Source organism: Bos javanicus, chromosome 1 (genome assembly GCF_032452875.1).
Source record: "Bos javanicus breed banteng chromosome 1, ARS-OSU_banteng_1.0, whole genome shotgun sequence".
In the NCBI taxonomy this organism is placed as follows: domain Eukaryota; kingdom Metazoa; phylum Chordata; class Mammalia; order Artiodactyla; family Bovidae; genus Bos; species Bos javanicus.
In genome coordinates this window covers 71,558,281-71,571,684 of record NC_083868.1, presented here as the reverse complement: position 1 = coordinate 71,571,684, position 13,404 = coordinate 71,558,281, and the positions used below count along the sequence as shown (strand labels likewise).

Genomic DNA, 13,404 nt, shown 5'->3' with positions numbered 1-13,404 from the left:
TACCTGCCTTGTTTGCACACGTGGATATTCTTTGGTGAGTTGTATGTTCAAATCTTTCATTATTTTTACATTAGGATGTTTTCCTTGTTGAATTCTAAGAGTTGTTTGTACATTTTGGATAACACTCTTTTTAACAGATATGCATTTTAGAAATATTTGGATATATTTTCAATATTTGTGACTGGTCATTTCATTCTCTTAATAATGTCTTTCTCAGAGAAGATTATTCCAATTTTAATGAAGCAGAATTTATTATTTCACGGATCATACTTTGGATAAAGTATCAACCCAAGGTCACCTAGACATTCAACTGAATTATTTAAAGATTCTGTTGTATTACCAAAATGCCATCAAAAAAAGGATATCAGCTGGCACAATCGGCATATGAGAGCATCCATTTCCTTGTTACCTAAGTTCATTTCTCTTTACATGACATTTCCTTCCAAATTTTCATTTAAAAATTTCATTCTAAGAAATAATCTCTGAGGTAGCAGTTATTTTCAAGTTAAGATCGTGACACTGTTATGAGCTTCTACACTTTCATCAAAAAGGATTAAGAGGGAAGCCCATACCTATGGTTGATTCATGTTGCTATCTGACAGAAAACAATGAAATTCTGAAAAGCAATTATCCTTCAATTAAAAAAATAAATAAATTGGAAAGAAAAAAAAAAGCAGTTGCATTAGGTACTTCTCGTCCCCAAATACTTAGTAACCTTTTCTCCATTTTAGGATAAATCTTATTATACTCCTTATCTTCATTCATATTAGTGATTATAAGCAGCCCAGGTCTCCCAGTCATTCTTCAATTTCCCCATTCTAATACCTATTTGGTTCAGCATATTCCCCTTTCTGGGTCACATTTTTTCATACAGTTCTCCTTGCCCCTCTGCCCCAACCCCAAATACTTTTCTTATTGAGGCCTGGCTCTTCCAGGAGGACTGGGCCTCACCCACAGTGCTCTCCACACCTCTGTACTTACACATCTGAGCCTGGAGACCAGTGTTCCTTTGGCTACTCACTGCCTCTTTGAGCTCTCTCCCTCCTACTCTGTAATTTCTGGGCTTTCAAACTCATATCTACTTTTCCTTGTTTTAAACATCTCCCAAACACTGTTCCACTGTTATTATCTCTAACATGACTCACATTCATGGCAATGTCAGTATACAAAGATGCTTGTTACAGTTCCCTGACGTCTTCTTTGATGTCCTTGTCCGTTCACCTGCCTCAGCCACACACATCCCATGGTCACAGGCTATAATATCAGTACCAGTAACTGCAACTATTGAATCTCAATTGTACTCCACCTCCTACCTTTTTCACTCCTAGTTCCCCAATGCCAGCAATTCTTTGACTCCAATGGACTTAAATTCCCATTGATTTTCCAGTGTCTATCATCCCTTTCACATGATCACTTCTTTGACCGTCTCACACTTCATAGACCTTCTCACACTTCATAGTATTCACTTGGCTAAACATGGTTAAACTTCTGCCTACATCTTGCCTATAATCTATGCAGCTAAGTATGGGGGAGGAAAAAGATATATCCCTGCTACTGGCATCAGTAACCTCACAGGGGCCCTTAGGGCTTCCAGCATTCACACTAGACATCCCTGTTTCACTCACTGTCCCCCTCTCCTGTCTCTGTTTCAAGACACCATACATTACATTCAGCTGTCATGTGTTCCAAGGCTCCTCTTGGCTACAGCAATTCCTCAGACTTTTTGACAACTTTGATAGTTTGGAGGAGTACTGGTCAGGTTTTATATTGTATGATGCCTCTCTACTGGAATTTTTCTCTACTTTTTTCTCTCATGATTAGACTGAGATTATGGCTTTTGGGGAAGAAGATCAGAGTTAAAGAGTGCCAGGGCTTCCCTGGTGGCTCAGTGGTAAAGAATCCACCTGCCAATGCAGGAAACAGGTTCAATCCCTGTGTCTGGGACAGTCCGGGAATATCCCTGGAGAGTCCACTGCAATGAGAAGCCCACTCACCACAACTAGAGAGCAGGCCCTGTTCACTGCAACTAGAGAAAAGCCTGGGCAGCAGCGAAGACCCAGCACAGAAAAAAATAAAGCAATCAGTAAACTAAGTTCAAAAGAGTACCATTTTCATGACATCATATCAAAGGTATATACTATCAGCATGATTTACCACTGATGATACTGAGTTGATCTAAGCCTGGTTTAGGTAATGTTTGTCAGCTTTCTCCACTGGAACGTTTTTCCTTTCTCCCTGTTTTCAAACTGTGCTCCTTGGAAGGAAATTCTCTGTTTGCAGCCTACACTTAAGGAAAGGGGAGTTGGGCTCCATCTCCTTTGAGGTGGAATATCTTCATACTTTATTTGGAATTCTTCTGAATGTGAGGTTTGTCTCTTCTGCCATATTTAGTTAATCACTTTTGCCATTTTACATACACATAGGCTCTTTCCTTCTGTCACTGTTTTATTTTTTTAAGATACTTAGATAAGAAAAATATTGTACATATATACCAACACAGTTACTACTTCTCGTGCTCTTCATTTCTTTGTGTAGAACCACATTATCTTTTTCTTTCTGCTTAAAAGACTTCCTTTAATATATCCACTGGTGATAAATTCTTTCAATTTCTGTATGTCTGAGAAAACCTTTATTTTACCTTAGTTTTTACAAGATTATTGGCTGTAGATTTCTTGGTTGACTGGTTTTTTGTTTTAAAACTTTGTAACTTATATCGAACACATATGAGAACACCTAAAGCTGTCTCACAGCTCACTGATACTATTTCATTTTTTAAAAAATTCATTTCAGTCCTTATTTTTCATATTAAGTTTATTACATCTATGATCATTAAATCACGAATCTACATTATATTATCTGCCATTAATACAATCTCAAACTCTCTAGTTACTACCTACAAGTTAGATTTGAATTAAAAAAAAAAAAAAACTTTCAAATGTCTCTACTTAACTCTTTTAACATCTGGAATGCAACTATTAAAATTATTTTACCGGAGAAGGCAATGGCACCCCACTCCAGTACTCCTGCCTAGAAAATCCCATGGACGGAGGAGCCTAGAAGGCTGCAGTCCATGGGGTCGCTGAGGGTCGGACACGACTGAGAGACTTCATTTTCACTTTTCACTTTCATGCATTGGAGAAGGAAATGGCAACCCACTCCAGTATTCTTGCCTGGAGAATCCCAGGGACGGGGAGCCTGGTGGGCCGCCATCTATGGGGTCGCACAGAGTCGGACACGACTGAAGTGACTTAGCAGCAGCAGCAGCAGAGGAAGGTACAGGTTCTCATTTCCCAAAATATTGTTTTAACCCATTTGACACCAACACCTGACCTGAACCTACACTGATTGATGCAAAGCTGTTTATAATCATCATGTTTTCTTACTGTGAATATTTCTTGCAGAAATATTAAAAATAAATAAATAAATAAATAAATAATTTTAATGACCTTGTACATGAATTCTTTTATCTGTGTCAGTTCTGGGGTGGTTTCAGTAGATTGATTTCCCCCCTCATGGGTTGTATTTTTCTGCTTTTTTAAACTGCCTGGTATACTCTGACTTGATTATTTCGGTGCTTACTGCTTTTGAACTGTGCTGCTAGAGAAGACTCTTGAGAGTCCCTTGGACAGCAAGGAGATCAAACCAGTCAATCCTAAAGGAAATCAACCCTGAATATTCACTGGAAGGCCTGATGCTGAAGCTGAAACTCCAATACTTTGGCTACCTGATATGAAGCAACAACTCATTAAAAAAGACCCTGATGCTGGGAAAGATTGAGGGCAGGAGGAGAAGGGGATGACAGAGGATGAGATGTTTGGATGGTATCACTGACTCAATGGACATGAATTTGAGCAAACTCCAGGAGATGGTGAAGTACAGAGAAGTCTGATATGCTGCAGTCCATGGGGCTGCAAAGAGTTGGACATGACTGAGTGATTGAATAACAACCAATTAACTTATAAATACAGATGTAGCACTTCCAAAAAAAGTTGATAAGATGGCTGGATGGCATCACCGACTTGATGGACGTGAGTCTGAGTGAACTCTGGGAGTTGGTGATGGACAGGGAGCCTGGCGTGCTGCAATTCATGGGGTCACAAAGAGTTGGACATGACTGAGTGACTGAACTGAACTGAAGTGGAATATATCCTAAAAAACTAGGATCAAAATGCTTAACTATGCAGCACCTCAGGATGCAAGCCATATCTCTTCTATTGTCTGTCTATGCTCATTAGACCTGGTGACCTGATCTCAGAGCTTTAAAAAATTCTATAGCTAACAATTTTATATTTCTATCCTGGATCCCAGACTTCCACATTCAACAGCCTATTCAATATATCCACATGGACACTTGGATATCTTAATAGGCACCTCAAACCTAACATGTCCAAAACAAGTTAAAAATGTTACTTCCTGATCTGGTACCTGCTACCTCCACTTCTCTTCTCTACTTGCAGTCTTCCCCATTTCAGCCAAGGAGAACCTCAGTTTCATCACTCCAACTGCTTAGGCCAAACTCCTAGGGGCATCTCTCCCTCTCTGTCATGTAGGGTCTCCTTTCAAAGTACATTCAGAATCCAGCTACTTTTTCCAGCCTCCCCCAACACCATTCAGGTCTCAGCTATCATCATTTCTTGCCTGGATCACTGCATCAGCCTCCTAACTGATCTTCCTGCTTCTGCCTTTGCCTCTCTTGAGAATCTCTTCTCAACAAAGTAATCCCATCAAAATCTAAGAGTGATCCTGTTAAAACAGAAGGAAGATCACTTTCACTTCTCTATTCAATACTCTCCAACAGTCTCCTCGTCTTACTTGTGCAGAAGCCAAAATTCTTCAAAGGCCTATGGTACCACAGTTGGTTTCATGTCTTAATTGATCCACCTTTTTTCTCCTGCCATGTACTCAACTGTAGGCTAGCTATGCTAGAATCCTGAAGGATCTTTGAATATATAAGAAATGCTCCTGCTTAGGGCCTTTACACATGATGGAAATGTTCTTCCCTTAAGTAAGTGAGTACCACTCTCTTATTTCCTATGTTCAAATGCTACCTCAGTGAAGCCTCCCCAACCACTCTTTGGAAATTGGACACTTGACTCTCTGCCTACCAGCCCCAGTACTTCAGGGTCCATCATTTAACATATTACATATTATTTCTATTTTAAAAATTGTCTTTCTCCTCCTTCTATAGTGGCAGAAATTTTTGTTGGTTCTTTAAGACTGTACCTTGCATAGCACCTTATTGATCTGAGTGTCTTGAGCAAGTACTCAAATCAGTGTTTGCCAAACATATGAATGAACCAGTTTGGGGGTTTTAAAAACGGTTCTCCAGTGTTTTAAAATTAATCACTTCTATATAAATACTTTAATTGCTCAGTTGAACTGGAATCTCTGCAAGAGGATGAAAAGTACTAGGAAAATGAGCATTAAAAGCCAACACAATCCCAACAGAGCACCTTCTACATATACCCATTACACTGGCCTCTGTAGCTCATTTTACAGCATGTCCAACTTATTTTGAAAAAAAATTTTTTTAATTTCTGGCAATAAGTCTGTAGTCATGTATGGTAATTTAAAACTTTTAAAATAATTACTTCATTGAGATGTAATTCACATCACCCTTTTAAAATGTACAATTTAAGGTCTTTAGTATATTTATAAGACTATACAGCTATCACTAATGTCTAATTGCAGTATATTTTTACCCTTCCAAAAAAGAACACTCACATGTATTACATTTCCTCCTCTCTTCAGTCGCTGTAAACCACTAATCTCTTGTCTCTATGGATGTGCCTGTTCCAGAGACTTCATAGTCGGTTGATCCTCATTATTTGAGGATTCCATATAGGTGAATTTACCTATTCACTACAATTAATCTGTAACCTCCAAATCAATACGCTCAGTGCTTCTGTGGTCATCTATAAACATCTGCAGAGGTTAAAAGCAGCGTACTGTTCAGCATTCCTAAGGGCAAGAAGGCTATGATGTGCCTTATGGAGAAAATGTACTGGTTTGATAAGCCAAATTCAAGCATGGGTTACAGTGGCTGTAAGTCTAACATGACTGAATCATCAATATATATTAAATAAAGTGTATTTAAACAGAAATAGATATAAAGCAAGGTGAGGTACTGATCAGTTGACAAAAATGTGACTTCCTCTAGAAGCAATGGTTCAGTATTTGTTAATTCAGTGTTTGCTGTTTTATAGAACCTAACTACCCTACCACAAATGAGGAATCAAAACTGTAAAGGGAATCCGACAATATGTAATCTTTTATGTCTGACTTCTTTCACTTATCATAATGCCTTCAAGGTTCAATGCTGCATGTATCTGTACATCTTTCCCTTTATTAAGGCTAAATAACATTCCACTGTATGGATATACTACTTTTCTTTATTCACTCATTAGGTGACAGACATTTCCACCTTTTGGCTATTATGAATAATGCTGCTATGAACATTTGTGGACAAGTTCTTGGGTGAATATATACTTTTAATTCTCTTGGTTATTTACCTAGCAGATTAACTGCCAAGTTACGTGGTAACTCAATGTCAATTTTTAAAGAAACTGCCAAACTGTTTTCCAAAGTGCTATGCCATTTTACATTCCCACTAGCAATGCATGAGGGTTCCAGTTTCTCCAGATTCTCACCAATACTTTTCATTTTCTGCCTTTTTTATTACAGTCATTCTAGTAGGCATGAAGTGATTTTATTGAGGTTCTGATTTGCATTTTTTAAACTGATATGGAGTTATATATGGTAATGTAAAAGAAGGAAGGAAAGAGGGGAGGGAGGGTGGAAGGAGGAGAAGGGAGAAAAGGAGGAAGGGAGCAAAGAAAGGAAGGGAAAAAGAGAGAAAGAAGCAAAGTTGGAACTCTACCTCAGCTGCTGGAACATGAAATCGTTTAAAGTCTACTGACTTCATCTGTTTCTGGGGACCCTCACTCTTTTGTCTAAATGTGGCTTTAACACTGCCATCTACCCAGCCTCCTCACAGATGGGATCCTGCTTTCCTCTTTGTACCTGGGGGTACAGAGGCCAAAGTTCAAAGTCAATAACCTGAAGGTTATATCTAGAGTCTCTTAATTCTACAGAAAACTGAGCAAATTCTTATTTATGTGCAAATTTAAGAAATAATATAGCTTGTCAAAAAATTACGAACTCTTTAACCTAACAATTCAACTCAATAACTCAGAAGCAAATACTTTCTAGATATAGAGTGAGAGAAGAGACTGGGCTTTTTTTTGGGGGGGGCAAGTTTGTTGTTTTTAATCAATTTTGTATCCTAAATCCTTGGCCAGTGCCTAGAATATGCAAGTTCTAAATTAATGATTCAAAGAAAATTATTTTCTAAAAGTAAGTTTAGTGTTTAACTGGTCTTACCCTCAAAGGATTTTCATTGAGGTATGGAGGCTCTCCTTCTACCATTTCAATAGCCATGATACCCAGAGACCAGATGTCTACTTTGGGGCCATAAGCTTTCCGTGTAACCACCTCTGGTGCCATCCAGTATGGCGTTCCAACCATGGTACTCCGCTTACTCTGCTCAGGGGTGATCTGGGCACAGAAACCAAAGTCAGCTACAAAACAAAAAAAAAGATACAAAACATCTTGAGTTAATGGTGTCCATGGGTTGTTTTAGGAGTTTACTTTATATGACAACGAATTATATTTGAGTATTCATGAGTATTCAGTCTCTTAGTTTTCAAGAATGTATTAATAAAGTAAACCAGAATGGGCTTACAGATATTTTGATATTATATACATTCACTTTTTAACTTTTACTTCCCAAAAGAAGAAGGTAATTTATTAGGAAGGTTTTTATTCTAAACAATTAATTTTATCCTAAAACTTTTAATAAAGTTGAAAAAGATCTAAAAGAAAAAGTAACCAAAGGTGGACACCAAAACTGTCTCCACTGTCAATCAGGCAAAGGTCAGGAAGTGGACACTACTTTTGAGGGAAAAAAACAGAAGCTAGAATTAATAAGAAGCATATGAGACAGCAAGAGAGCCCAGAAAAAGAACACATTTAACTGCAACTGTACCCACAAGGTCTTCACCAGCATTACTCTATTCCAACCACCTCATTTTATAACTGAGGAGCAGGATACCTAATTTAGAACCCAGCGTTAATTCAGTAGGAAAGTCAAGATAAGAATCTAGAACCATTTCCTTCCTTCTACTGTTAAACTCATTCTATTCCATGTGTAAATACTGTTAACATTTAGGACTGTAAGTTCTGGACTTCTGTTATGCATTTCCAAATATACAAAAAATATCTACAAACTGGTTTATTTTACTTAAATATTTTACTTAGGATATTTTGTAAATTGCTTTTTACAACTATTTTTAGAGATCTTTCTGTATTACTATACTAACCTACCTTATTATTCTAACTACACAACTTTACAGAACATAAAAATACCTTAATGTTTTTAACCATTTCTGTACTACTAGATTATTTCAGATATTGTTGGTTTTCCTTTACAAGGTTGCAGAGAACATTTTTGTACTTATTGCTGTGCATACGTTCAGCAGTTTTATAGCAGACAGTCTTAAAAAGCAATTGTTAGGTCAAATCATAACATTTATAGCTAAAATGAGTGCTTATAAAACTGTTTCAAGTACCTCATAAGAAAAAACATACCACATTATAACTTTATAATAGGTACATTTATTATTATGACTTCCATTTTACAAATGGGGAAACTGAGGAACACCAAGATCATTCATCTAGTGAGTGGCAGAGCCAGGGTAAAATATTATCCAAAAAGGTCAAATTTAGTTTACCTGTATATTACCTGTATAATGTATGAGAATATCAATTTCTAGCTTTCCCACGAAAATTACAATTATTAACTATATATTTGACCACCAAATAGAAACTAAATCCTCATTCTTACAGTTGAATAACCTCTGAAGGATTTTTTTTTTTTTTCCCACTTTTTGGCTGGACTACAGAGCTTATGGGATCTTAGTTCCCCAACCAGGCATTGAACTCACACCCCCTACATTGAAAGTGCAGAGTCTTAACCACTGGACCATCAGGGAAGGCCCTGAAGAATCTATTTTTAAAGAGATGTTGAAAAAGGAGCCAAATTCTCTAGGCAAACAGAAGAAATAGTTTTTGGTCTCCTGATCTAAGAAATGTCTTGCATTTTGCATAGTTGGAGAAACTTCAGTAGAAGTTCTTGAATCCTCCAGAAGGCATGGTTGGAACTGAGATTATAGCCAGCAGAGGAAGAGAGGTTTTTTTTTTCCCCATGACTCTATCCTGTCTGGTACAGAAGACAATTAGGGAAAGGGGTTTACAGACGATTTTCTCCCTAAAAATGTCATCTCTGATGTCTGGGTCACACAGGCCTCTCCTAATTAGACCACCATTTACCAAATTCAAAGAAAGACGAACAGCATAATGAGAAAAATCTACCCCAACAGGTAGCAGAGACAAATCCAAGTTTATGTTTGGGAGACAGCACCAACATTACAATAGTACCCGGCACTGCTCCTCAGTGTTTTACATTTTTGGTACTCAGAAGAATTCTCTGAGATAGGTACTATTATTTTCCTTATTATACAAATGAGGAAACAAACATAAACAGATTACATAATTCCACCCCAAATTATTCAGCAAGTAGCAGTAGATCCACTATTTAAACTCAAGCTGTCCAGATGATGGTCCATATCTTTTTACTACTATTCTCCCCTACTCCATGTATTGTCATAAAAACGTTAACAGCAGGAAAGAGTTTTTACTTAAACAAAATGCAGAAAATTATAAGTAACATATAAATGTTATCTATTCACGTATTACTCACTAAGTTTAACAGATCCTTCCATGCCCAAAAGCACATTGTCACTTTTGATGTCTCTGTGGATCACTTGATTAGCATGTAAAAACTCCAATGCCTGTAAACACTGAACAGAAGAAAAACATGTATCAATGAAATAGTCCCTGAAAAGTCTAAGAGAAATTCACATACACTATTTACCTGAGTACCACCTCTAGTATCTAGTAGAAGACACTCTAATAATACATTTACAGAGAAAAAAAATTCTGTCACATGCAAAGTTACAAAAATAAGACACCTTAAATAATTAGATCCTGCTCTTCCTACTCTGGTCTTATCCAGAAACAACTATTAAATAATGTCTTATCTAGTCTTATTTCTGCCACAGGTTATTTAATACCATAAGAATATCACTTAGTCTTCAATGTTCTCATTTTGAAATGAATGGGCAGGTCAATATGATTTCTAGGCCTGTTCAGGTTTAAATTTAAACGTCTAAAGGTACACAGCACTTGGTAAACATGCACAAGCCTTTTTACATATCATTTCAACAGTAATGGGGACTTCCCAGGTGGTTCAGTGGTAAAGAATGCCTGCCAAAGCAGGAGCCACAGGAGATGCAGGTTCGATCCCTGGGTCAGGAAGATCCCCTAGAGGAGGAAATGGCAACCCATTCCCGTATTCTTGCCTAGAGAATTTTAAGGACAGAGAAGCCTGGCAGGCCACAATCCATGGGGTTGCAAAGAATCGGAGGTGACTGAGTGACTAACACTTTTCACTTTCAACAGTAAAGGATAAACTTGTAATCATTCCTATCTGAATCTGAGATACTCAGAAGTCTAATCAATATAAGACACTGGGTAGTCTGGTTCTTTCTAGTTCTTCAGTATGATGTAAAATGTTTTCTTCCTTTCTTCTATGGTAGGTTTCATATAAAGCTATATCCATATCCTAGATACTATGCCATATTTCAGAAAGCACTGAGTCAAAAGAGCAGAAAAAGTACTCTCACTTCCTTAAAAACAGAATGAGGTTAAATTTTTTAAATCTGCTTGCTAAGATTTTTTAATGTAAACTGCATATAAATTGTAACTTGGAAAAAGCTATGTTTTTATTTCTTACCCACATTAAAGTAGAACAACAAATGAAGTCTGTACATCTTTACAACTAAAAATCTCATTCAAAACACTGCACTACTCAAAGAAAAAAACTAGTACTGCGTCACATTTACCAAGCATTTAAGCAGATTTCTGAAAAGAATAAATCCCCAGAAAAATACTTGTAGGAATAAACAGAAGAACTCTTAAAATAACCTTATACCAATTAGGAATAAATAGAGGAACTCTTAAAATAACTTTACACCAATTATGACAAAAATTATTAGAAAAACAAATTAAGTATAAATAAATTCTTGTTCTTATCAACTTTTAAGTGACCAAACATTCTTCATTTTTTCAAACATTCATTGTTAAGGGATATATTATTAAACTATCATATTTAAAACTATTAAAAAGTTCTTATTTCCATCCTTCCTGAAACAATCAGGAGGAATATCCATTAAATGAAGCATAACCACACCAGAATTAAAATCTTCGAAGAATATTTTTTAAAAAAAAATGCCAAATAAAAGATGAAAAAAGAAAAACATCACATATATTGTTCTTACATGAACAAAGGTTATAATTTACTTATAATTCACTGTAAAAATGAGGGAAGCCTAATCACAGGAAACATAACAGTTGTAAGAACTGTCACAATTTCGTCCTTTGTGATAATGATTCCTAGGATTCCAAGTAGTGTCTCAGTTTTAATGACAATCTCATTAACCTAAGTTTCATCCACAGGAAAAAGATTACATGGAAGACAGAAAGGCTCATTTTTGGCTTAGATGTAGGCAATGTGACAGAATTCTACTGGCCTAAACAAACAGTGTGTCTCAAAATTCATTAATGAATATCATTTCATTGGTCGCCTTTAAGGAAATCAATAAATCCACAATCAGACATTAATTAATACCTAGGGAGAAGATGTGTGTCACTTTGTCCGTGCTTCCACTGTTGAGTGGTATATTTTTAATGGCACCCCCTCTTACCCTCAAAAGTATCCTACTTGAATAAATAAATATTTCCCTTTTTTCAACTCGGTTAACCACATGTTACTGTAACTTATCAAAAAGGGAGCAAACTCACCTCTCTGCACACAGCAGCTATCTGGGCTTCATCCATGCATGTCTCTGTGACAACATCAGTAAGGGATCCTCCGGCCAGGTACTCCATGACCACAAACAATTCATCTCCCACCAGGTAACTAAAAGAGAACAGACAAAATACATCCACACTTTCACTTCTTCTAAATACATGGTGCTCTATATTGAAGATTTCAATTATTAGACACCCTGATAAAAAAAAAAGCCCAGAAAGCTGGTAGCTTTGATAGCTAGGAAGAACACTGAAAAGGTGCTTTGTAACAGCACAGAAAAGCAACAGAAGGTCATTATGATTTTCCTAAATCACTTTAAAATTTACCCACAATTCTAACTTGAGTGTGTACATAGATTATTCCAGTTAATATAACCCTGTATGGTATGAACTTCCAGATGATGGAGGCTTCCAGGAGATGGAGACCTGGAAAGGTTAGGTAACTCATACAAGGTCACATAGCCAGTAGGTGACAGAACCAGAATCTGAAACTAAACACAACTGGTTCCAAAGCTTATGGCTTACCTTAACCACCCATGCTTTACTGACTTGTTAAAAAGCAGAGAAATGTACCTGGAAAGTTTATTTCTATGAACATGGTCTCCAGAGGTAGGCCTAAAGTCTAAAAGTATGTTTTCTCTTAATCCATTCAAAACAAATTTAAATACGGAAATAAAAAAAAATCACCTATAGTTCCCTATCTCCAACACAATCACTATTGTAATTCTCACTTATTTTTCTACTATTCTTCTTTCATTCACATAGACATCCTGCTTTAAAAACAAATCTGTTGTAAGGGAATTTCCTTTTGGCCCAGTGATCAGGACTTCGTACTCTCACTGCCAACCCATGGGCAGGGAACTAAAATCCCATATGCTGCATAGTGTGGCCAAAAAAACAAAGGCTGTAAAATACATAATTTTCTCTTCTACTTTTTGTTCTGTTATTTGACATCAATTCCTAAATTATATGAGGTTTTGATAAACATGTTATTTTCCCAAGACAAAATCTGAAATAAAATTGACCTGAAAGTTTAAAAATTGAGCGGTCAATCACCTCTGTATCAAGACATGAATCACAGCCAATCTTTCCTTAGTGTTTCTGCTCCTGATCATTTGGACTTGTTATGAGCACTAGTAGCAGTGTCCTCCATTTAACTGCCTTCTCTTGATTGCCAACTGATACCTAAGTAGAAAAGGGACCTTCTAAACTGTAACATGGGCTTCCCTGGTGGCTCAGTTGGTAAAGAATGTGCCAGTAATGTCGGAGACCTGGGTTCAATGCCTGGGTTGGGAAGATTCCCTGGAGGAGGGCATGGCAACCCACTCCAGTATTCTTGCCTGGAGAATCCCCAAGGACAGAGGAGCCTGGCGGGCTACAGTCTATGGGGTCGCAAAGAGTCAGACATGACTC

General features: G+C 37.0%; 1 protein-coding gene across 2 annotated transcripts in view; it reads right to left on the bottom strand.

The window, feature by feature from the left end:
• The window catches only part of PAK2 (p21 (RAC1) activated kinase 2), a 91,220-nt gene that overhangs the window by 11,083 nt on the left and 66,733 nt on the right, over window positions 1-13,404 (bottom strand). For both annotated transcript variants that reach the window (XM_061412041.1, XM_061412052.1), the window contains exons 11-13: window positions 11,983-12,100; window positions 9,821-9,920; window positions 7,384-7,580 (exon numbers count right to left, since the gene is read on the bottom strand). In XM_061412041.1, coding sequence (XP_061268025.1) covers window positions 7,384-7,580; window positions 9,821-9,920; window positions 11,983-12,100 — 415 coding nt within the window. The remainder of the gene's footprint in view (window positions 1-7,383; window positions 7,581-9,820; window positions 9,921-11,982; window positions 12,101-13,404) is intronic.